Source organism: Sciurus vulgaris, assembly GCF_902686455.1.
Source record: "Sciurus vulgaris genome assembly, chromosome: 4".
NCBI classification, from domain to species: Eukaryota; Metazoa; Chordata; class Mammalia; order Rodentia; family Sciuridae; genus Sciurus; species Sciurus vulgaris.
This window is the reverse complement of record NC_136464.1, coordinates 79,224,537-79,250,776: the sequence shown is the minus strand read 5'-3', so window position 1 is coordinate 79,250,776 and position 26,240 is coordinate 79,224,537. Positions and strand designations below refer to the sequence as shown.

Below are 26,240 nucleotides of genomic sequence, written 5' to 3'. Positions count from 1 at the left end.
CTGGTCTTAAACTTGTAAACCTTCTGCCTTAGCCTCCCCAGTAAAATGGGATTATAAGTGTGTGCCACTTGATATAACTTTTTAAAAAATACATGCAAATACAAACTTAAGGATATCTAATTCAATTGTAGTGTTGTGATGCAATTTCACAATTTCACTTAATTGTGTTGAGGGAGAATTTTAAGTAGCTGAAATGTTCCAGTTTTCATTGTTTTCTGTTTTATTTTTATAATTTTGTATGGATTTGGTATGCCTTTTTTTCAGATTTTTCTTGTAATTTTATTTACTTGGGTACATATTAACAGTTAATATACAAAAGTGAGAATTTTGTATATGGTAAAGTGAAATTTACTATTTCAGTAGCACCCTCTTGATAATACAGCAAAATGCAAGGTTTTTGCTTTTCTTTCTTTCTTTCTTTTTTTAATGGGATTGAGTTCAACCCCAGAGATACTCCATCCCTGAGCTACATCCCTAGTTCTTCAGTTTTTCAAATTTTGAGACAGGGTCTCACTAAGTTGCTGAGGCTGTCCTCTAACTTGTGATCCTCCTACCTCAGCCTCCTGAGTTGCTGAGATTACAGGTGTGCGCCACGACACCTGTACAGTTTTATTATTGTTGTTTTAATCAGGGGCACTCTTTTATTGGAGGGAAGATTTAGTGTTTTCTGATTTTTTTTTTTTTTTTTTTTTTTTGGTACCAGGGATTGAACTCAGGGGCACTTTACCACTGAGCCACATCCCCATCCCTATTTTGTATTTTATTTAGAGACAGGGTCTTGCTGAGTTGCTTAGCCACCTCAGCATTGCTGAGGCTAGCTTTGAATTTGCAGTCCTTCTGTCTCAGTCTCCCGAGCTGCTGGGATTACAGGTGTGCACCACCGTGCCTGGCTGTTTCCTGATTTTTATAATTCACTTTTTTATGTTTTTATTAGTGCATTATAGTTATACGTGACTGTGGGGTACATTGTAACATATTCATACATGCATATAACATGATTTGGTGCAATTCATTACCAAGTATTTTCTTTTTCTGTCCCTTCTCCCTCCCCCAATTCACTTCCTCTTCCAGTTTCCCTTGTATTTATTTAGTTTTAAAAATTTGGTGCATTATAATTTGTGGTTTACTTTCATTTCTCTAGGATCTTTGCTTTCCTCTTTACCTTTATTCTTCTTTTTAAACTTAAATGACTTATTTTTTTTTAGTTGTAGGTGGACACAATATCTTTATATTTATGTGGTGCTAAGGATTGAACCCAATGCCTCGCATGTTAGGCAAGTGTGCTACCACAGAACCACAATCCCAACCCCTTTACCTTTACTCTTGTCCTTCTGATTTACTCTTCTTTCTTCCTTCTTCCCATGAATAGTACTGTCTCCTTGGATACTAAATGATTTCAAGTTGCTTCCTTTTGATTTCCTTGGAGCCTATGTTAATCAACTTTTTGTCTCTGTGACCAAAATACTTGATAAGAACAATTTAGAGGGCTGGAGTTGTGGCTCAGTGAAAGAGCGCTTGCCTGGCATGTGTGAGTCCCTGGGTTCGATACTCAGCACCACATATAAATAAATAAAACAAAAGATTAATTGATAACTAAAAATGATTTTTAAAAAAAGAACAACTTGGAGGAGGAGAAGTTTAATTTAGACTTACAGTTTCAGAGTTTCGGTGCATGATTGGGCCCACTCCATCACTATGGGCCCATAGTGAGGCAGAGAATAACGACAGAAGGGCGTGGTGCAGGAAAATTCCTGGCTACAGGGAAGTAGAGAGTGTGGGGAAAGGTTCAGGGACAGATACAGGCTAAGACCACACTCCCAGGGACATAATTCCTCCAGCCACACTCCACTTGGCTACAGTTACCACCCAGTAGCTCATGCATATTATTAATCCTTCAAATGGATTAATCCACTGATGAGGGTACAGCTCTCATAATCTATTAATTTCTCCTGTAAACATTCCTTCGTTTCCCAGCATGTGAGCTTTTTAGGGAAATTGAAGATACAAAGCGTAACATAGCTCATGTTTGAAATCCCAGATCTTAGAATTGTTTTCATAACAAGTATATTTTCCTTTCTGTGGGTTCATTTTTTGAAGCTATACTTTCTTGCCTCTTACCACTGGTGCATAGGCTTTGCAGATGAGTCTTTGTGTATTTTTCTATTTACTGCTAGTTTGAACTTCATATTAAATGTTTCCCTGTTTGATGAAGGTGTGGGTTATGAGTGATTTTATTTGATTATATTATTTGTCTCTTTGGTTTTGGCTTTTTTGTTTGTTTGTTTTGCTTTATTTTGTTTTAGAGAATGTATGAAGATACTTAGATTTAGGCAACTGCCATTAACCTCTACTGTTTAGAAGTCATAACCTTCATTTAAAAAAATTATTTATGTATTTATTTGTTTTTCTGGTAGTAGGGATTGAACCCATAGATGGTCTTCCACTGAGCTACATCCTCATCACTTTATTTTTTATTTTGAGACAGAGTCTTGCTAAGTTACTGAGGCTGGCCTCTAACTTGTGATCCTCCTGCTTCAGCCTTCCAAGTTGCTGGGAGTAGAGGCAAGCGCCACTGTGTCCAGCTCATAACCTTCACTTTTAAAAAATACTTTTGGTGGATGTAGAGTTGCATACTGGCCAGAGAATGAGTCTAGGATAAAAGCAGCTACCAGAGGTAGCCCTTCTGTGTACAGGAATTATATATTCACTCTTTTCTTATAGCCTAAGAAAGTTGTCAAGGTAAAACCTCATCCACCTATAGCTCCTCGACCTTCTAGCAGTTCCACAGCAGCAGCGCGCCACAGGTTGCTAAGAGTCCTGCCACACATTGGGCAATCTTGTTTATCTTCTCCTGGAAATGACTGTGTACCGGAAACATCCAGGAAGGGAGCTGCAAGTTTGGCAACTCAGCCCCCTGCAGATAGACCCATTTCATCTCTCACTGGTGAAGCACTTAAGGAGAATAACTGGGAAAGTAACACACTATCTCATTCTAATAGTAGCAACAGACTGCCACCTCAGATGCCCCATATGGAGTTAGAAAATGATGGAGAGCTTGCTGGTTCTGTTCTCCATCTTGGATCATCCCTGCCCAGGCGGACAAAACACTTTTCAGGGAACTTGCCCTGTAATAACAAAGATGACACTGTCTTATTTCCAGCTTCAGAAAAGGGTGTACCTGAAGAATCACTTCTACCGAAAGTGGGGCCATTTGCCTCCTTTTCAGAAGGAAATGCTGTTGAACAGAGCAGTGGCTTAGAAGGCATTCAGAAGGCGAATACAGAGTTCCTACTCACTAACGATGACAAAGGGTCGAGAGCCACAGAGCAGCATATGAAGCATGTTGCACGAGTGTTGAGTGGTGAGGCAGTAGACACTACAGTTCTTAACCACCGCGAGTTAAGTCCTCACAAGAATGGACTCTTGTCACCACTTCGCTGTTCTGCGCCAACACCACTGCGTAATTCTCTCGGGAAACCACAGAGACAGTCCAAATGTTTGGAGTCAGAGAACCTCCCTTCTACTTCACAAAACACACTCAGGTCATTGGATGTTAGAACCATAGCTGATTCTTCTTTCTCTAGGACTTCTCGCTTTCGTGGTATTAAAGTTGATTCACCTGGGAAAAGATCTGATATTATTTCCAAAGTCGAGGCTCGGGACATCACAGAAATTGCCAACAAGGCTCCTAAAGAGCCCGTTGGTTGTATAAATAATGTCGGTTTTTTTGCTTCACTGGCGCAGAGCGCAAGCAAAGACAGTTTACAGAGCACACGTGGGGCAGGCAGGCTCCGGCCCTCTGGAATTGGTCTGTCTACAAACCTTCAGCATTTTCAGGAAGAAAGCCTTAGGAAAAGTTCTCCTCAGTCAGAATCTACAGATTTTTTTCTAGTAAGTGTAATCATTTCAACATGTTCCACTAGTTATCCTTGTAGTTATTCAGCATATTTAAAGTTTGATCATTGTTTACAGAAATGAGGGGCTGATTGGACCTTTTTCATAAGTTTCTCTGAAACCATTTACTCAGTTTGTAGAAAATCTTTTAAAAATTAAAAAAAAAATTATGATAGAATTTCAAATAATGTTAGTCCCAATTGAGAAGTGTGATTTGAAAATAAGTTCATGTAAACAGTTCATCATATACTGCTAAATGCTAAATGTTTTTACTAATGTTTTTCTCAAAGTAGGGACTCTTATCTGAACCATCAACTCTCTTTCAAAGATAAATAATAAGCATCATATTACTAAAAGTGACAAGCAGTTTTCAAGTTATTTGTTAATTAAACAAAATAGATTAAATAATTTTAAATGGAAGCCCAATAGCATCTTAGTAATAAAATGCAAGTATTTCATGTTTGGTGATCTTTTCTATTCTCCATTGACTCACCTTTGTAGGTGTTTTGTGTTTTAATTGTAGTCTGCCCGTGGTATTGGAAATAATGGAATGAATGGAAATAATGCAACAGCAGGGAAAAGAGTAGGTAAGCTACAGATCATTTTGAAAATAATATAAGGCTAATAATCACATTACTCTGTATAGTGTTGAATTTTCAAAGAGAAATGGGAAGAACATTTTCTATGGTATGTACAGAGTAAATTCTCTCCCTAAACTTTTTTCCAGTTCAGAAATTCAGTATGTGAACTGACCATATTGAAGAATAAAACAAAAATTGAAATTGACATCCTTTGTCTGGGAAAAGGTATGGCCTATGTGAAAAGACAAGATTATTAAAGAATTAACATGTAGTTCCCGTCCCCCAGTGGCTGGCCACTCTTGAGTCCTGATGGGCTGCTGAATGGGTTTTGAGGAGTTAACCTAGAGAGATGTTTTTAACATCATGCTTCAGTATCAAGGGTAAGAATCTCTTTTTGATGGACTGATAGTTATTTCTGGATAAAAGAAAGGAGTAGGTGGGCTCAGTGACACACACCTGTAATGCCAGTGACTTGGGAGGCTAAGGCAGGAGGATCATAAGTTTGAGGCTAGCCTTAGCAACTTAGTGAGACACTATCTGAAAATAAAAAGTTTTTTTTTTTTTTTTTTTTTTTTTTTTTTTTTTTTTAAGAAAGGACTTGGGATGTAGCTTAGTATTGAAGTGCTCCTGGGTTCAATTCCCAGTATCAGAAAAGAAAAAAATATTTAAAAAGAAAGGATCAATTTCTAGGACAGGTCCTGTCTAAGACATAGTAGCAATAATGACTATACCATTAGTATTTCCTCCTACCAATGGTAGCACCTTAAAGATGCACTGTCAGTCAGTATTTTCAAGGATAAGAGAAGCTATTTCTATCTTCTTTTGTTTTAGTACCCAGACCAGAGATGGGAAACTCATTACCCAAGATGTGCTTCCTTTGTACTTTATATATTATCGTTACCATCTGAGTTTTATATTTTTAAAGAGATACTTAGGATTTGTTTTCTGTTTCTATGCAAGGCATAATATTATGAAGTCTTAATATATCTACTTACTTTTTCAATTTTTTATGTGGTAAATATACACAAATTTTACTTTTTAAAAAATGTTTAAGCATCCAGTTCATTGTATTAAATATATTCCCATTGTTGGGCAACTGTCACCACCATCTGCCTCCAGAACTCTTCTCATCCTGGAAAACTGAAACTTTGTATAGGCACAATATAGGAAAACCCCATATCAAAAGAACAAAACAAAAACAAAAACAGAAAAAGAACCCCCAGCTCCTTATTTTCTCCCTCTCTGTAGCCCTCAGCAACCGTCATTCTATTTCCTATCTGGATTTTTTTTTTGACTACTCTTAAGTACCATCTAAGTGTATTTGTCTTTTTGTGACTGGCTTATTTCACTTACCATAAAGTCTTCAAGGTTTGTCTATGTCGTAGCATGGTCAACATTTTCTTCCTTTATAAGGCTGATATTCCATTGTTTGTATATAGTACATTTTGCTTACCCATTCATCTGTCAGCAATACACCTGTGCTGATTCCACATTTTATCTACAGTGAGTAAAATAGTACTGTGAACATGATTGTAACAAATATTTCCTTGAGACACTACTTTAAATTCTTTGGGATGTATATCGGAAGTGGAACTGTTGGATCATACGGCACTTTAGTTTTTTCTTTTTTTGTACTGGGGATTGAACCCAGGGCATTATACCACTGAGCTACATCCTTAGCCCTTTGTATTTTTTATTTTGAGACAGGACCTTGCTAAGTTGCTGAGGCTGGCCTTGAACTTGGAATCTTCCTGTCTCAACTTCTTGAGTCACTGGAATTACAGGCATATATGCCACCACTCCTGGTTTATTTTTAATTTTTTTGAGGAACCACCATATTGTTTCCCTACTAACAGTGCACAGAATTCCAGTTCTCTACATCCTTGTTTGTACTTGTTTTCTGTTTTCATTTTTTCAAACAGCCATATAAGGTGATATGTTATGTGGTTTTGATTTGCATTTCCTTTTTTTTTATTTTTAAATTTTTAAATTTTGAGACAGAGTATCACTAAGTTGGTTAGGGCTTTGCTAAGTTGCTGAGACTGGTCTTGATTTGTGATCCTTCTGCATTGGCCTCCCAAATTGCTGGGATTTTAGATGTATGCCAGGACACCCAGCTTGATTTACACTTCTGTAATGATGAGTGATATCATCACTTCCCTAATTAGTGATGTTGATTGCCTAGTTGACTAAGTTTCAGATGTTTCTTGGCCATTTGTATATCTTTAGAGGGGCTAGGGAGTTAGCTCAGTTGGTAGAGTGCTTGCCTTATAAGCACAAGGCCCTGGGTTCAATCCCCAGCACCCCCCCCAAAAAAAAGAATCCTTGTATATCTTTAGAGAAATATCTATTTCTGTCCTTTATTCAGTTTTGAATCAGGTTGGTTGTTTTTTGTGTTGTGGATTTTTATTTTTTTTTTTTTTATTTATTTTTTATCATTAAAATCCACTGGCTTTAATGGACTTATTTAGAAACTTGTATCCAAAAATGTAGAATGCATACATTTTTTGAAGTTCATGGGACATATTCCAAAACCAGTCCTATATTTAGCCATGAAGAAAAATATCAAAGTAGAAATTTTCAGGCCACATTTCTCAATCATAATAAAATTAAAATTTGAAGTTATATCATTTAGAATGCTTTTGGATACAAATTTGCAAAACACCCAACTAAAAGTAACCCCAGCACTAAAGGTTTATTCCTCTTACAGAAGGCGTCAGAGGCAGTCCCAGCACTGCCCAGGGTCTCCAGGCTGCGGCGTCAGCTTCTCTGAGGTCCTGTTTTCTCCTCTTGGTTCCAAGACAGCTGCAGGCATCTCACACTCATGGGAAAATGTCTGACAACAGGAAGTGAACGCTGAAGGAGCTAACTCCTTCCCCAAAACCCCACTGACTACCACTGGAAAATCCTGGCTACTCTGAGCTGCACAGGAGGATGGAAAATGAGAATCTGGACAGTTTCAACTTCTAAGGCAAGAGACAGATGCTGACAATAAGGCAGGCTGCCACAGCTGCTGGGTAGGCAGCCGACATCTGCCTGTGACAGAAGTCACAAAATAGAACCTGAAACAAGTTGCCCACATGGAAATCAAGATTCTCCCAAACTTAGCCTCTTCCTGAAAGAGGGTCAAGTGGAACTGTGATCACCAGATGACCACCTGCCAAGTCACGGCGCCTGAGTCTTCGGGAAGCTTCAACAGCACACTTCGTGTCCGAGTACGGGTCCATGGGTCTGTGCATGCAATGCACGGGAGCTCCATAGGTGCCTCACCTCTCTTGGTGTGTGTGACTGCTCATCACCCCTTTCTGTACCTTCGTGGTTCATTTCCTGGGAAGTGATCCAAGAATAATTTGTCCAGTTCCTCACCCACCCCCAAGGAAACTAAAACTTGGCTCTTGTTGAAATTAGTAAGCTAGAATTAGAAAACGTGATTCTGAATGTGTTGGAGATAAATATTCCCAACCTTCCCCACCTAACAGTAGTCGAAACACGTTCCTTTGTATCCACAGACGTCTCCCTACAACTCAGGGTGAAGGCCAAGCTCTGCCTTCCCCCCAGGTCTTCTGTGAGGTGCGGGCGTTGGCAGATGTGACGGACCTGAGCTAGTGGGCTTTCCCCTTACTTCCATTCACATGGTTGCTTGCCAGCACAAACTCCCGGATGATCAACAGGGGGTCCGAGCCGATGGCAGGATCTCCTGCACGTATCAGATCCACACGAGCTTCTCTACTCCGAAGCCTGCAGTGCTGCTGCATGGCAGCATCGCAAGTGGCAGTCCTGCCCCATCCCTGGCATTCCCGGGCCTTTCCCTGGGCGTGAGAGGCCTGATGCTGTATCAGCTGTGAGCAGTGACCGAAGGCCCTCCCACACTGCTCACAGTCACAGGGCTTCTCACCGGTGTGAGTCCTGAGATGGACAGTGAGGTGTGACACTCGTTTGAAGGCTCTACCACACACCGTGCACTGGTAGGGCTTCTCCCCAGTGTGGATTCTCTGATGCTGCCTAAGCTGGGAGCTCACTCTGAAGGCCTTCCCACACTCCTTGCATTCATAGGGCTTTTCACCCGAGTGAGTCCTCTGATGGCGGATGAGAGCTGATCCCTGATTAAAGGCTTTCCCACACTCCTTACAGTCATAGAGTTTCTTGCCAGTATGAACAGTCTGGTGCTGAATCAGCTGAGACCGGTGGCTAAAGGTCTTCCCACACTCCTTACATGCATAAGGCTTTTCCCCAGTATGAGTCCTATAATGTACTTTAAGATGTGAGATCCGATTGAAGGCCTTGCCACATTCCTTACACTGGTAGGGTTTCTCACCAGTGTGAATCCGTTGGTGTTCAATCAGCTGTGAGCTCCGACTGAAGGCTTTCGCACAGTCCCTACATTCATAAGGCTTCTCACCAGTATGAACTCTCTGGTGCTGTATGAAATTGGAACCAGAATTGAAAGCTTTTCCACACTCCTTACATTCATAGGGTTTCTTGCCAGAATGAATATTCTCATGCTGAATTAGCCGTGAGCCGTATTTAAAGGCCTTGCCACATTCCTTACATTTATAGGGTTTCTCATTAGAATGAATTCCTGGATGATTAATAAGGAATTCCTCCTGCCAGAAGTCATTTCTACACTTATTATATCCACATGGCTTTCCTCCAGTATGAATATTCTGGTAAAAAATGAGAGATGTCTGCTGGTTCAAAGTGGGTATCTCTTCATGACTAATTAACATTCGACTGAAGCGCCTGTCTGGATCTCCTAGTTGTCTGTCAAACTGTCTTTTGCATTCCCAGTTGCCGGGCAAACCTGAACACTTGAGACCATAACTTGCAAGTCTTTCCATTATCTCCCACTGGGGCGATTTGACTTCATAAACACGCTGCTCTGGATATAACACTTTGGTATCATATCTGGATTCCAAAACTGGACACAGGCTTCCTGACATCACCCTCTCCTCCATCCAGGGCTCTGTGCCTTGCTCCAGGAAGGAGATCACATCAGGTTTGGATATAGCAAGACCCAGAGAGACCAGGTTGCTGTAGGTCTCCAACATCACATCTCTGTACAGATCCCTCTGAGCAGGCTCCAGCCATTCCCATTCTTCTTGGGAGAAGACTATGGCCACATCCCTGAAAAGTTCTGACCCGAGGGACATGACTTTTAGAATTTCAAAAGGTGGTGGGTCCTCCTCCAGGGTCCTCTCCTGATGAAGGGCAGTGTGCTGAGATGGTGGAGCTGGGGAAGGAAAGAACAAGGAGAGGCCAGGCTTGCCTCACAGCTCCCAGCATGCCAAAGTACCGTCCCCACTGGCTTGTCCCCATCCACCCTCAAAACAGCGGGAGGAACGTGGCCCTCACCCAACCCCTACCAAGGAGGCAGGGAATCAGTGGTCCCTTCTCTTTCATTTCCCCTAAGTTCCCAGAGGTTCTGCCTTGTTGCTGGCAGGGATGCTCACACTCGTCCCAGTGAGGGAGGCCCACTTTGTACCTGAAGTACAAGGAAAGTTCCTCAGGTTGAGAGTAGCAGAGAAGACCTGTGTAATTTGCATAGGCTCAGCCCAAAATAAAGCTTTCCCAGGATTATGCCATTTCATTCTCTCATACATCAAATTTAACTTCTTTAAAAGTCTACCTGTGGGGCTGGGGTTGTGGCTCAGGGGTAGAGCACTTGCCTAGCACGTGTGAGGCACTGGGTTCACCACATACAAATAAACGAATAAAATAAAGTCCATCAACATCTTCAAAAAAAAAAAAAAAAATCTACCTGTGGCGTGGGAGGCCAACAGGAGAGTTCCAAGTTCAAGTCCAGACTCAGCAACTTAGGGAGGCCCTAAGCAACTGAGTGAGACCCTGTTTCAAAATTAAAACATGAAAAAGGTAAAGGGTTCAATCCCCAGTACAAAAAAGCTCACCTAACCCTTTTCCCAACTTCCACAATCAAGGAGCCCACTGTTGCAGAAGGCTTTGCAGAAACCACTTCAGTGTTTACCACGAGTCAACAAACGGGGTTGGAGTTGCAGACCCATTAAACGCAGTAAGCCCGGTGCACAAAAACGTGCCCTTCCACAGAGACAAACCATGTGCAAAGTTGCACACAGTGTCTGCAGAAGAATATGAACGAAATTAGTGCATAAGGAGTCAGGTCCGCAGGTGGGCAAGTGGCCGAATCGTTCCTGGCAGAGCCATAAAATGGGATGCGCAAAGCTATCAAAATGACGCTGGACAACGCGACGGAGCATTCGGAACTGGATCCCGTGCACAAGAGAAACGCAGCAACAAGTCGTGCAACCACCCAAACACACGTGACGAAGTCCCAGGCAACGGGCAGGGTTGACGCTCGGTCGGGTCCGCTGCGCCTGGGTCCGGCAGCCGCGCGGCCCTCCGTGGACGCCGCCGGGGCACGCGAGGGGCCGCCTGCCGGGGCCGCCGCGCCAGGCTCCGCGCCGAAGCCGAACGCCGCCCCGACGCGCTCCCCAGGCAGCCTCGACGCTCTCGGAGGCCCCCTCGCAACGAGCCGTCGTCCGGGTTAAACACACGCAGCACGAGCCGGGCGCGCGCGGAGGAGCGGCGCCTCTGGCCCCCACCTGCAGCCCCCGGAGCACCGGCCCCGCCGCCCGAGGCGGACCCGCGGCGCCGGCCTGTTGTGGATTTTTAGAATCATTTATATATTCTAGAAATTAAGCCTTTATCACGAAATTACTTGTAACGTTTTCTCCATTCTGGCCTTTTTACTTTTTTTTTCCTCTTCTGGCGCTGGGGATTGAACCCAGGGGCATTTTACCCACTAAGTTTCATTACCAGCTCTTTTATTTTTATTTTGAGAGAGTCTTGCCAAGTTGCTTAAGGATTCACTAAGTTTCTGAGGCTGATCTTGAACTAGGCAACCCTCTTGCTTGAGCCTCTTAAATTGCTGGGATTATAGGTGTACACTATTATGCCTAAACTTTTTTTTGTGGTAGGGAGGATACTGTGGATTGAATTCAGGGGCACACGACCCCTGAGCCACATCCCCATCCCTATTTTGTATTTTATTTAAAGACAGGGTCTCACTGAGTTGCTTAGTGCCTTGACCTTGCTGAGGCTGGCTTTGAATTTGCCATCCTCCTGCCTCAGCCTCCCAAGCCACTGGCCTTACAAGCATGCTCCACTGAGCACAGCACCATGCCTAAACTTTTTACTCTTTTAAATGTATCTTTTGATGCATAAGTTTTTAATTTTTATGAAATTTAATTTGTCTATCTTCTCCATTGTTATCTGTGTCTTTGATGTCATATCCAAGAAATCCAATATCATGAAACTTTTCTCATGTTGTTTTCTTCTAGATGTTTTATAGTTATAGGCCAAACATTTAGATCTTTGCTCCATTTTGAGTTATTTTTTGAATATGATATTAGATGAGGGCCCAACTTTATTATGTTACAATTTAGGCATCCAGTTTTCCCAGTACCTTTTATTGAAAAGACTATTCTTCCCTCAGTAAAGGTTGCATCCTTGTTGAAAGTTATTTGACCACACATGAGGGTTTATTTCTTGGATCTTTATTCTGTTCCATTGGTCTATGTAATTTATGCTATTGCCACACTGTTTTGATCACTGTAATATATACACTTTAATGTTACAGTTTTTCCTTGACATACTGTGCTGCCCTAATTCACAATAAGTCTCTTAGTAATTTGCATTTCTCTCATTTACTCCATCAGCCTTAATGTAGGTTTCAGTGCTTTCTTCACTTCTTTTCTTGCAGCTCTTCTAAAACTGCTAATCCTGAGGTCACCAAAAATCTTCATAATTTCAAATTCAGTGGATGCATCTGTAGACTTACCTGACTTGGTTTTTGTATTTGAAATATTTTTTTTTCTTTTTTTTTCTTTTGCGGTGCTGGGGATTGAACCCAGGGCTTTATGCATGCTAAGCACATGCTTTACCACTAAACTACATTTCCAGCCCTCTTTCTTTCTTTTTAATTCTTGGATGCTATGTTATTATAGATTTTTATTTTGAGCTATTATTTTTGCCTTTTTAAAAATTAATTTTTGGCAGTGCTTGGGATGAAAGCCACACATGCTGGGCAAGTGCTCTGCCACTGAGCCTTCATCTTTTTTTAACCTAAGTTTTCTTCTATACATCAACATTATTTTATGGAATTTTTCTTAATTCACATATGCATGTAATACACATTTGAGAGAAAGCTTCAGAGAATAGTTGATAATTATGTCTTATAGGATAAATAGAATTTTAATAGATTGACAAATGATGTAGAGCATTCTAGAAGAAGAAACTGGATGTGAATGGACCTGGTACATCATTCAGAGTTGGTATGACACGGTTAATAATAGGAAATGACTCTGGAAATTAGAAACCTTATCATATTGGACATGTAAGGCCTTGGATGCCAGTCAAAGGAATATTAGGCTGGCATATATTAGCAATGGTTCCTAGCATGGAGTAGATGACCAATAAATAGTAGTCTTTGAACATGTAGAAGGATATGTGGAGACAGTTCTCATAGGAGATGGCAGCAGTTATGTTTTTATTCCACCTAACTTATGTCATTAATATGTTCTTTATCTCTGCACATTCACAATAGTTCTTGAATAAAAAAATTGGAAAATATTGAGTTAAAGATCTCCTACAGAAAGAAAAATGAAAATGTGACTGCACTGAACTAATCAACAGTTTTCTTCAACCCACCATTGTTTTAGAAAGAATGTTCTAAGTCTGAACTTCAAAGACAGTCGAAAATAGATGTGCTTCTGTTAGGTATCTTGTAATAGATGCCTTCCCCATGGGTCCTGTGCAAGTGCTTATTTATTTATTTATTTATTTAGGTGCTGAGAATTGAATCCACCTAAGTAGTAATTGTATCATTCTGATTTTCCTAGAAGTGACTAAGTTTTGGTGTAAGCTTTACTTAATTAACTCACTAAGTTCCTCCATTGGTCTTCTTGTGAATGCTAAGAACACCCTCTTACCACTGAGATGTACCCCAGTCCTCCTTTTTATTTATATTTTTAAGAGGTAGAATGTACCCCATCACCTTTGTGAAGTGTTCCTGGTAATTCTAAGTGTACTGAGAAAGAAATTTCTTATTGATTTGGTGCCCAGGAGCCATTAGGAGCCACTCAGCTAGTTGTTTCAAATTTTATTTCCAGTTTTGTGCAAGAACTGGGAACATATTTTATAGACTGGTAGTAAAGCAGACTCGATTTTGCTGGGCTTATATATTGAGCCACCCAAACTGGATTGTGGCAAAAGACATAGCATCAATTACTTGTAAATCCTAATTTTTAATCCTTAAAGGGTTTTCATAGTCTTTCAGCTGCCTAATAAATATTAAGCTAAGGTCTCCCAGACTTTTTCATAGTAGAGACTAGATACTGGTACACTGACACTGTACCATTTTTCTTTTTTTTTTAATTTTTTTTTTTTAGTTGTCTGTGGACACAACTAAACCTTTGCTTTATTTTTATGTGGTGCTGGGGATCGAACCCAGTGCCTCACACATGGTAGGCAAGCGCTCTACCACTGAGTTACAACCCCAGCTGGTTTTCTTTTCATTCCTTTACTTGTTCTTATTATTTTTCTTAGCCTTTGACAAATGCCATCAAGTGTTTGTACTTATTCCATTATTTTAACAAGGATGGGCAGTAACTTTGAGTCTATCTGCTGGGATTTGTTGGCATTTTGGTCAGTTCTAAAGACATTTAAGTTAGTAATCAAATTAATTATTTCATTTACATAAGATATGCTGCCACCACCATCATCATCATCATCATCACCATCATTTAGTATTAGGATTGAACCCAGTGTGCTCTACCACTGAACTACATCCTCAGCCCTTTTCATTTTATTTTTTTCTTGAGACAGAGTCTCATTAAGTTGCCAAGACTGGCCTCCAACTTGGGATCCTCCTCCTTCAACCTCCTGAATCGCTGCAATTGCAGGCGACCACACCTGGAGAGATATGCTCTTATTTTTAAGAAGAAAAAGAAAACAAAATCAAGTTACAATAGTATTGAATTTAGTAATTTATTTTTTGTGCTAGGATCTTGAGCATGGTAGGCAAATGCTCTACTACTGAGATAAATTCCCAGCCCCTAATAAATATTTTTTTGAAAGCTGTACTTTTTTTAGAAAGCAATACTGCGTACTGTTTTAGTCACCATTTATAGTATATTTTATATTATTATAACATTTCATTTTTTTCAGAGTGCTTTTTACTTATGTGAACTGATTTGACTTTAAAACACTTAGTAACCTAGGGAGAAAAATATATGTTTTTTAACTTTAAAATGGTTAAATTGAAGTTTTGAAAGAATTAATGAGTTGCTCATAGTTGAGAAATTTGCTTTCCATGATAGCCTATGACTAAAAGACCAACTCCATGATCCTCTGGTGCTCCTTGATGCTGGCAGGATGACTGTTTTGTAATGACATTGTTCTCAGGGGGCTCATGAAGGACAACTTTGAAGCATTTTACTTGATCCCTTCAGTGTTTGGTATACTATATGCAAGCTGATTCTCTTTGGATATAATCAGAAAAGTGTTGGTGTATACAAGAAGTCTTAAAAAATATTAGTCCTAGTATCAATAGAAACCTATCACATCTTTGAAAAAAAATTTGAGAAAACTACTCCTGCAACTTCATTTATAGATTCTGTCAATAATTTTCAATATAAAAATAATATAGAACTAGTGGCTGGGAGTATAGCTTACTTGGTAAAGTGCTTGCCTTGTATGTACAAGGCCCTGGGTTCTAATTGCCAGCACCACCAAAAAAAAAAAAAAAAAAAAAAAATAGTATAGAGTTGGGTGTGGTGGCACATGCCTGTAATTCTAGCTACCCAAGATCCTGAGGCAGGAAGATCTCAAGTTTGAGGCCAGCCTGGCCCTTTGGTAAGACCCTGTCTCAGAAATTTTTTTGAAAGGACCATCGGTAGAACTCAGTGGTAGAGCCCCCCTGGGTTCAATCCCCATTATGGCAAAAAAGAAAATGGTACAAATTAAATTCTTACATCATAGATGTTTACCATTACAGGAATGTGTCTTGTGTTTTGCTTAGAGATATTCACATTTAGAATTTAATGCCTGCATTAATCAAGATGTCCTTTCTCTAAACAGGAGAATGTACCCATCACCTCCCACCTGTGAAAGCCCCTCTTCAAACAAAGAAAAAAACAACAAAGCATTGTTTTCTTTGTGGAAAGAAAACTGGACTGGCTACTAGCTACGAATGCAGGCAGGTTGGCCAGCTGCAGAAGCTGAGATGCTTTCTCTGTGGTGAACCAGTGTGAGGATTATGCAAAATAAAAACATTATTTAAATTGGCTATTCATAACATCAAGCTGATGTTCAAATAGCAACCTCAGTTGATTTCCTAATTGACTGAAGTAGAGAGCAAGTAGATAGTTAATGAATTTCCAAAAGGCAAAAGCGGATCTTTCACTGCCCTTTAAGGTAGATTTAAACCAATGGGACAGAGTATACCTTCTTTGTCCTTTGTTAAATACACTTGGTTTTTGTTTGACTGTTATCTACAAGAATCCCTTCTTCAAAATTCTATTTTAAATAGAAAAAAAGGACTGAATTTAATTTACTGTGAATTTTAACAATTATATGGTTCACATTTTAAATAGATGACTATTTTTTTAATAATGTATTTTTTGTTCTCATAATTATGTCTTTCATTAGCATTAATTGATATCCTCCAAGGATGGTATCTGCCTTTGGGGTGAGGCCAGGCATTGAAAATAACTGCTGCTTTTTAGAATGTATCATGTTCAACTGAAAACAGCCTATCTTGTTGCTCAAAGCATTTGTTTTTAATTTTTTGTGGTATTAGGGATTGAACGACCTTGCGCATGGTAGGCAAGTGCTCTAACCACTGAGCTGTGCCCCCAGCCCTAGAAACATTTTTTAAAAAATCCTTTTATGGCTTAGTTAACTTTTACACAATTTAATTTTTTCATGAAGTGAAATTTCTTAGAAATTCAGAGTTCTTTCTAGGTTACTAAATATAAGAGATACGGTGGACATATTTATCAGCTTTGGAAATTTTACTACTTCAGAAAGGTATATACCCTATTTCATTCCATAATGAATTCTTTAGTATAAACTGCATTCATAGGCAATTAACTTGTTCTTTTGGGAGGGATCTCTGTGCTTATAAGTGGAAGGGAAATGTCAGCACTGAAATTGCTAAGGAGAGATCCAAAGGGCTCCTGTTGGAATACCTGAAGTCAAGTGTCTCTCTCCCAAAGAGATGAACCTTTCATAGAAATGTGACTATTCACATAAACTCTTTTTGTGCTTTAGATGTGGAAACAACTTCTGTGCATCTCATCGCTATGCAGAAACTCACGGCTGCACCTATGATTACAAGAGTGCAGGGAGGAGATACTTGCAGGAGGCAAATCCTGTGGTTAATGCACCAAAACTTCCAAAAATATAACTCTTCCTCTGCACCTTATTGTTCTGCCTGAGGAATCGTATTATATTAACAGAAGAAATATTGTTTAGACTGCATTATTTTTGTTCGACTCCAAAAGATTTGCCAAGTAACAAAAGCATATAATGCATACTGTTGGAGGATGAGAACACTATTGTATTTGACCTCTTTATTTTTTGGTGAATCAAAAGTTTTAAAAGTAGTTTTAAAAACTTTACACCATAATGATTTAGCTTTGTTATTGCATGTCTGTGTTAAGTGTTTTATGTTTGATATTGCAATTTTACTAGACAAGTCTTCAAAAGGTGCACTTTAGGAAGTTAATATTGATTGTATAAACAGGCTTTAATGTTGTACAGAAATGAGTGGTTGTGTAATGACTCTACTCAAATTGACCAAGTTTTTTCTTTTGTTTGTTGGTCAGGTGGGGACTTTTTTTTTAATCCCATGTGTGGAAGTTTATGGGGTTTACTAGCAAGTTCTTATTTATTTCAAACTACTTTTTATATTAAAAAAAACCTTTGGCTTTCCAGTGTGGTTTTTAACACATATATATTTCTTCCTTATTCACATTGGCATTCAGATATGTATCAATTCCATAAAACACATCATGTTAATCATAGTATATATTTTTAAAGTACTACTTCTTAAATGGTAGTTTTAAAATAGATGTCCCACTTATTGCCATTAAATACAGAACTGTTTAATTTTCCAAAAACTGGGTACATTTAAAACAAAATGTCACAGCTTGGTTTATTTTTTATTCATTGAGTACTACTACCAAGAGAAATTCAAATAAACATTCAATTTCACTATGAGTTTGGTTATTTGATTATTGACAACAAATTTTCTTTTATAAATACTTTTTCTTGCCAGGAGCACCTGCCTATTTCCAGGGACTTGGGAAGCTGAGGCAGGAAGATTGTAAGTTTGAGGCCAGCCTGAGAAACTTAGAGAGAACTTGTCTCAAAATAAAAAATTTTAGAAAGGACTGGGGGTATAGCTTAGTGGTAAGAGCAACCCTGGGTTCATCCCTGAGTACTGCAAAAAACCAAAACAAAACAAAGACAGGAACCAGACAGTGATACATGCCTGCAGGCCTAGCTACTAAGGAGATGGGGGCTGGGAGGATCCTTTGGTTCAGAAATTCAGAACCAACCTGGGAAAAATAGCAAAAACAACAACAAAACAAACAAACGAACAAACAAAAAACCCCAAAAAACAAAACCATAAATAATGAAAGATAGCTATTTATTTTCTTTAATGTTTAATATGGTTCTAAGCTATCAAATAATTAAATTTTGCATCTAGTATTATTTTCCAAACTGTGACCCCTTGTCTACTCCAGAAACATGAGATAATTTTAGGTGTTAACATGAATGAACATTTTTTTTTTGATAGTACCCAAGATGGAACCCAGGAATGCTCTACCACTGGGCAACATCCCTACCCCTTTATATTTTTAATTTTGAGACATGGTCTTACTAAGTTGCCCAGGCTGGTTTCAAATTTGCAGTCCTCCTGCCTCAGCCTCCCAAGTTGTTGGGATTACAGGTGTGTGCCACCACATCCAGCTGGATGAACATTTTTTACTAGTCATATATTTTAATGTGTTTCAGAAAAATATAATTGTAAGCAGTTTAAGTTGAAAATCAAGTGAAATACATTGATTTAATTTTTAGTAAGTTGATAAGCATGAGTACATATAACAAAAAAGATAAAACACCTGGATGACTGAAATTTAGGAAATGAAGTTATGGTATTTTAAGTTTTCTTTAAAGGTTATGTTAAACTTTTAAAATGATTGATGGAAGTAATATGCACAGTTTTAGAAAACTATATAAGAGTAAAAATTATATATGAAAATTTCCTTGTAGACCCCAAACTCTTCTAATAATCAGTTTTAGTTTTCCTGGTAGTTTCCATCATAAGACCAGCTAGTGTGTTTTAGACACTATTTTCTTATATTCTGTTATTACTGATGAATAATTTATCCTTATTGCACATTAAGTCCATGCTTCTCAGTTTTTGTAAATACGTTGGCCTGCTCAGGCTTCCAACAAAACAGCCAACAAAATTTGTTTTCTCACAGTTCTGGAAGCTGGACTTCCTAGATCAAGGCCCAACAGGATTGGCCACCTTCTTAATATGTCTTCAAGTGTTCTTTTCTCAGTGTGCATGCAAGGAGTGAAGGTGAGGGAAAACTAGAGTGAAACAGAGAGACAGAACTTCTTGGATTCTTTGTTTATAAATCAGACAAGTTATGTGCAAAATAAAATGGTGGGACAGACATAGGATAAAGATAACCATTCCAAAGGGAAAAATAGATCAAAGGAAAGGGATGATAGGTCCCACACAGCTCCAAAATCTAGTAAGGAAAATCCCATTAAACGTTAGGTCTCAAGAATTGTCCTTTGTGGTCTAATGCTATGTCCTCCAGGCCCATTTGGGCAGCATGGAGTCATTCCTGAGACACTAGACAGTGGCATCCTGGTTGTTCCAAGGAAAAAGTCCCACCCTTTGAAATGGTGAAGGGATGTCTTGCCCACTAGACCCTGAGTGGCAGTGCAGCCTTGCCAATCACCTTTGAGATGTTCCTCTCTCTCTTTTTTTTTTTTTTTTTTTAAGAAAAACTCATATTCACAGCCAGATTTGCTCTATTGTCTCATCATGTGGAACCCCAAAAGACCTCTTCCACCTTTTATTCTTCCTGTTATTCCTGTTTCATTGAGTTCTAACTGATAGTGTTTCTAATGTGTATAATCCCATTTTTATTCTTGCTTTTGCTTAGGTGGCTGTTTAAATTTGTGCTTTACACCATACTAATTTTATCAAGTGGTGGCTCAGGCATACCCTTGTACTTTGAGAATAAGTTTTCTTATTTTTATTAATTTATTTCAATATGTATAGGCTGAGAATTTTCCAAATTGAGTTATAGGTCCTTTAAAAAACAACAACAAGGCCAAACAGAGCACAAATTTATTAAAAGTGAAAGTACACTATAAAAGACAGCAGAGCAGGCAGAGAGAGAAGCTCTGTGTTTCTTTTTGCTCAATCTCTCTTTCTCTTTTTTTGCATTTTAAGTTTTGAGGAGAAATCCCTAAAAATCTCAATTATTCAATTTCATTGCTTACAATTTCTACTTTCTACAAAACATCGGAACACAATTCAGCCAAGTTCTTTCCATTTTATAACAAGGGGTTATTTTTGTTTTATAAATAAAATAAATAAGTTCATCATTACTATCTGAGACCTCACAAAAATAACCTTTAATGTCCACAACGTCCTTGAGCATTGTTTTCATGCTATGTGTTTTCTGTAATAAGATGGAGGCTTTCCCTGGAGCACTCTCCTCTTTTTGAGTTCTCACCTCTAATTCAATTGTGTTGTTCCATACAGTCTTATTACAACAATCTAGGTTTTTTCTAGCATTCACATCCAAACTCCTTCAACCTCTACTCATTACCCAGTTCCAAAGTCACTTTCTCATTTTTGGTATTTATTACAGAAGTGCCTGCTTCTTGGTACCACAATATGCATTAACCTTCTCAGGTTGCCCTAGTGAAATACCACAAACTGGGTAGCTTAAACAAATTTATTTTTTCACAGTTCTGGGTGCTGGAATTCCCAGAACAAGTCCAGAAGGTTTGGTTGCTGGTAAGGGCTCTTTTCCTGGCTTGTAGATAGCAGTCCTGATGGGCTGTTTTCTTTATTTCCTCCCTCCCTCCCTTCCTTCTTCTTTTTTTTTTTTTTTTTTTTTTTTTTTTTTTTTTGAGTTGGTCTAAATAAATTGCCCAGGCAGGCTGGCTTCAAACTTTCAGTCCTCCTGCCTCAGCTTTCTATGTAGCTGGGATTATGGGTGTGCATAACTACACCCAGCTCAGATTATTGCCTTCCTGTGTGGTCCTCACATGGCCTTTCCTTAGTGCATGTGCCTAATTGATGGAGGTTTGGGGAAGGACTGAGATCACCAATGACTCTTCTTAATAGACTCCAGTCCTGTAAGATCAGGGCCCACCCTCATGACCCAACATAACCTTAATAATTTCCTTTTTCCAAATACAGCCACAGTGGGGGTTAGGGCTTCAACATGAATTTTAAGAGTACACCATTCAGATCATAATAGTTATTTTTAGTTACAGTAGTCACTTCAAATCCGCCCACTCTACTGCAGTTACCTTAGTACAGATTACCATAGCGTGACTTGAGCTATTGCAATAGCTTCCTAACTAGGATCTTTGAATTAGTTCTATATCCTTCATAGCCTTCTACAAAACAAAACAAAAAACAAAAACCATCTTGCGTTTTTTTTAAATATATATATTTTTTAGTGGTTGATAGACCTTTTATTTTATTTATATGTGGTGACTGAGAATCGAACCCAGTGCTTCACACATGCCAGGCAAGCACTTTACTACTGAGCCACAAACCCAGCCCACCATCTTGTGTTTTTGTGATTGACATTTTCTTTTCTTTTTTTTTTTTTTTTCCCCTATATGGATTTATTTATTTAGGCACTGGGGATTTAACCCATGGGCACTTTAGTACTGAGTTACATCACCAGTCTTTTTTTAACTTTTTATTTTGAGATGGGGACTTGCTTAGCTGCTGAGATTGCCCTCAAACTTGCACCTCCTGCCTCATCCTTTCTAGTTGATAGGCCTGCACCACCACACCCAACTTCCATATGGTTTTAAATCCTAAACCATAGTATCTCTTCATTTTTGCCTTACAAAATGGTATGGAATTGTATGGTATATATTGTATGGTTTTGGTTATTTCATTCTGAGGTGTGGACACTTATTTGTGTTGCTTTTGGTTGTAGTTTATTTTTATGGTGGTGGTGTATAAATGTGAATTTATTCATCCACCTACTATTGATGGACATTTGGGTGTTTCTGGCTTTGAGCTATTACAAATAATGCTGCTATGAACATTCTTGTGCCTGTCTCTTGAGAAATATATGCATGTTTTTCTTTTGTGTCTATACATAAGAGTAGAGCTAGATCATAGGATGGTCCTTGTGCATGTTCAGTCTATGAGTTAATACTTAACCAATAGCTCAAAGTGGTTTTACCAATTTATTTTTCTGTCTATAACAGTTTGAGAGTTCTCTGCTTCATTTCCTTACCAATGCTTAGTTATCTTTACTTTAGTTATCCCGGTTTGTAAACAACTTTTCACATCTTCCTCCTCACCCCACCACTTCAAAATGTCGTTTATTTTGCAATCTTATAGATTTGGGGTAGAGTGGGACCTCAGTTTTGGAAAGGAGAGTATCTTTCTTGGGTGAGGCCATTAGAACCAAAGCTCACATCTGTCCTGTTTAGTACATACACATAGTACAGACATGATTTCAGTGTTCTGTTACCACATTGGATGCATGCTTTCACTTAGATTTTAGTTCACTGACTCTAGAGAAGTTTGTTCTTTCTTATTTTCTTTTTTTTAAAATAAGTACTTAAGTCAGGCATGTGGTGCATGCCTATAATCCCAGTGACTTGAGAGGCTGACAAGTTTGAGGCCAACTTCAGCAATTTAGCGAGACCCTGTCTCAAAAAAATAAAAAGGATTGGGGATATAATGCTCAGTGGTAGAAGACCACCACCCATGGCTTCAGTCCCCAGTGACAACAGCAACAACAAAAACAATATGTACTTTAAAATTTTTTATCCAGCATTCTCAGCTCAAGCCATGGCTTAAATAACTCATTTTGGTCTTATTTCTGAAAGCATATTTTTGGTTTTAATTTAACTTTTTTTTAGTTCGTTCTCTTAGTTTCTTTGTCAGTCTTAATCTTTTTCTTTCATGCTGTTGATTTTCCTCAGGTGTTTCAAGATTTTGTACATTACTAGAAAGTAAGAATGTGACTAGCATGGGTTGGGGCCAAGGAGAAAAATAGAAATATTGCCTAATTTTTGGTGACTAATCAAATTATAACCTAATATTTGGTACTGTGTTTATCAGGTAATCCTCTGTTGCAAATTTGTTCATTCAAATGCTTATCGAGGGCCTCCCAAGAGCAAGGGACAGTAATTAGGTGTTTGGGCTATAATAGTAAACTGGGCAGGTAGAGTTTACATGGCAACACAGACTTAACCATGTCATTATCTAATTATAATTTTAATAAATATTGTAAAGGAGAAGTATGGTCTAGGACTCCTTAGGTTGAAATTTCTTGAAGAGTAATAAGTGAGAATTAGCTAGGAAAAGGGAAGTGCTGGGGGCAAGAATCCTAGGAGGGAGGGACAACACACAAACACATACACATTCTCAAGAGGACTTTTTCTTTAGGCTTTACTTATTTATTTCAGGATGAGATGTGCAGCTAAGTGTCTTTATCCTTTATTTCATTGACCAGGAACCTGTTAACAAGGACATTTGATAGATCAAGGTTTTAGCTTTTCCATTATAGCAGTTTCAAGATGATGTTGGAAATGGAAATTGGACTGATGAGCTACAGTATCTGCTATAGATGATTAGATTTCAAAAGAGGAGAGAATGTAAGATTTGTTAGGGTACAAGGAAAATGTAAAGGAAGAAATCCTCATGAAGAGAATGCAGGGATACTAAATCAACCCCAAAGCTCATATCCAATCTGCTCAAGAAGAAAATAGAAGCCAGGCATGACGGCACACACCTGTATTCCTAGCTACTCGAGAGGCTGAGGCAGAAGAAGCTGGAGCCCAGGAGCTTGAGGCCATCATGGGAAATAAAGTGAGACCCTATCTCAAAGGAGCAAAAAGAGAAAGAGGAATCACTTTTTTCCTATATGTAGAATAAGAAAAAAGGAGAATATTTGAGATTTTAATAGTTTTTTAAAAAATATTTCTAGTTGTGGATGGTCACAATACTTTTTTTTTTTTTTTTTCCCCATTCTTTTTTGTTTTTAATTTTGAGACAGGGTCTTGCCAAATTTCTGAGGCTGGTCTCAAACTTGCTATTCTCCTGCCTCAGCCTTTTAAATCACTGGGATTACAGGAGTGCATCACCATGCCCAACTTTTTGCCCCCGACTTTTTTTTTTTTTAAATCCAAAATCTGTTTATTGGGATGTTTTCCCACTCATCTTGACTCAGGCTGTTTTTAATGCTGCTTCCTCCCGAAGAAACATGCTTCTGTAAGTCTTGCTTTTCCTCCTGTAGGCTGGCAGAGGACAGTGGAGCAGCCAACACACAAAACTGTGCATGGCTAAAAACTGTGGTTATTTTATAGCATCCAGGGCATTTCACATCCATGAAATAGGAATTGGGGCTCTGTACCAGGCACTTCTTGTGTTTCCTCTTCTCTTCTGGAGAGGGATGAAGGAGTCTTTTGCAAGAGGCATGTTCTCATGGGGAGATCATCACCACCAGAAAGATCCACCCAACACTTTTTTAAATTTTGTTTTTGAAACAGAGTCTTGTCAAGCTGCCCAGACTGGTCTTGAACTTTCAATCCTCCTGGGTTACATTCCCAAGTAGTTGAGATTATAGGCATGCACCACTGGCCAGCTCACATTTCTTTCTTTTTTTTTTTTATTTATTTTTATTGTAAACAAATGGGAAACATGTTGTTTCTGTTTGTACATGGAGTAACAGCATACCATTTGCATATTCATAAATTTACAGAGTAATGATGTTTGATTCAATCCATTATTTTTTCCTTCCCCCCACCCCTCCCACCTCTCTTTTCCCTCTATACAGTCCCTCCTTCCTCCATTCTTGTCCCACTCCCACCCCCCATTAAGAGTCATCATCCACTTATCAGTGAGATCATTCCTCTTTTGGATTTTTGAGATTGGCTTATCTCACTTAACATGATATTCTCCAATTTCATCCTTTTGCCTGCAAATTCCATAATTTTATTATTCTTTATGGCTGAGTAATATTCCATTGTATATATATACCACAGTTTCTTTATCCATTCATCAATTGAAGGGCATCTAGGTTGGTTCCATAGTCTGGCTATTGTGAATTGAGCAACTATGAACATTGATGTGGCTGTATCTCTGTAGTGTGCTGATTTTAAGTCCTTTGGGTATAGGCTGAGGAGTGAGATAGCTGGGTCAAATGGTAGGTCCATTCCAAGTTTTCTAAGAAATCTCCACACTGCTTTCCAGAGTGGCTGCACTAATTTGCAACCCCACCAGCAATGTATGAGTGTACCTTTTTCCCCACATCCTCTCCAACACCTATTGTTGCTTGTGTTCTTGATAATCGCCATTCTAATTGGGGTGAGATGGAATCTTAGTGTAGTTTTGATTTGCATTTCTCTTATTACTAAAGATGTTGAACATTTTTTCATGTATCTGTTGATGTATCTGTTGATAAAGACAAAAGATTATAACAGACATGTTAGACTTTTAGTTAAGAATTTTAATATATTTTAATTTTTTTCTCATGACTTGCTGGTTTATTTTCACAGATTATTTTCTAATATCTTCTTACTTTTGAATATATCTTCAAGTTCATTTGCTGTGTTCACATTACTAGAGTTTCTAAATCAATGAAGAAGAAAACAATTCCTGTATTTGCATATTCAAAATCATTATAGTGAAGGTAATAGATTTACAGATTTTGCAATGTATTTATTAGTTGGCAAGAAGACATAGGCAAACTATCTGATGGCGTTAATGGAAGCTCATGTAATTCAACACCCCTTGATTATTTGAGAAACAAAGAAGAATAGAGTGACTTTATTAGTATCCTATGTGTAAAATATTTGAATTAGTATGCAAGTTATATTCCTTCTAGGCATGCTGGATCAAATTTACTTACAGTATACAAACATGAAAGCTATAGAGCAAGCAGTTACTTTCATTTAAACTTATGAAAATAAAGGGTATTCCTTTACACATGATTGATGAAAAATTGAATATTTGCAAATCGACATCTTAAACAAAATTTTATTTCTATGTATTCTTTGATATGAAAAGTTCAATTCTAGGATCTTATTATGAAATGCCTCTATTTAGTCATAGACTAGTGTACATGAAAACAATTCTTGTAGCTTTCTTTTAGTGAATTATAAAGAAACAGATTAAATTAAATAAGAAGTAATAAGAAAATCGTTTATTGTTATACAACATGGTGCAATAATTTTGAAGAATGAGTTTCATGTTTATGTACTTGCGAAGTATTATTCCTCTACTGTTGATTTTAAGAAGTAGCTCATCAACCTGTGCATCTATGTTTGTGAAAAGCCATGACCAGGAGCAGAGATTTTTCCAAGAGCGGGAGAAGGTAAAGGCAACACTCACAGACAGAGAATGATGACTTGTAGGGAGTGATGGATCCCTGGAAATCACATGTTTGTAAGGAAATGATTTCAAAATCTGAGGCC

The 26,240-nt window shown here is 38.5% G+C and overlaps 2 protein-coding genes and 1 pseudogene across 3 annotated transcripts; 1 reads left to right on the top strand and 2 right to left on the bottom strand.

The window, feature by feature from the left end:
* The first annotated feature begins 2,882 nt into the window (after window positions 1–2,882).
* On the top strand, window positions 2,883–17,729 carry LOC306659355 (AN1-type zinc finger protein 4-like). Its single transcript, XM_079136803.1, has 4 exons — window positions 2,883–3,891; window positions 4,418–4,481; window positions 15,591–15,708; window positions 16,785–17,729. The coding sequence occupies exons 1-4, from the start codon at window positions 3,022–3,024 to the stop codon at window positions 16,918–16,920; spliced, it is 1,188 nt and encodes a 395-aa protein (XP_078992929.1). The 5' UTR covers window positions 2,883–3,021; the 3' UTR covers window positions 16,921–17,729.
* On the bottom strand, window positions 7,192–15,502 carry LOC306660235 (uncharacterized protein; the record flags this gene model as incomplete). Its single annotated transcript, XM_079138391.1, has 4 exons — window positions 7,192–7,397; window positions 8,098–9,705; window positions 10,762–11,107; window positions 15,485–15,502. The coding sequence occupies 4 exons, from the start codon at window positions 15,500–15,502 to the stop codon at window positions 7,192–7,194; spliced, it is 2,178 nt and encodes a 725-aa protein (XP_078994517.1).
* Window positions 17,730–24,002: 6,273 nt separating the features above from the next.
* Window positions 24,003–24,243, bottom strand: LOC306659024 (small ribosomal subunit protein eS27-like; annotated as a pseudogene). Its single transcript has one exon. The product of its transcript is annotated as a small ribosomal subunit protein eS27-like (transcript).
* Between the last annotated feature and the right edge of the window lie 1,997 nt (window positions 24,244–26,240).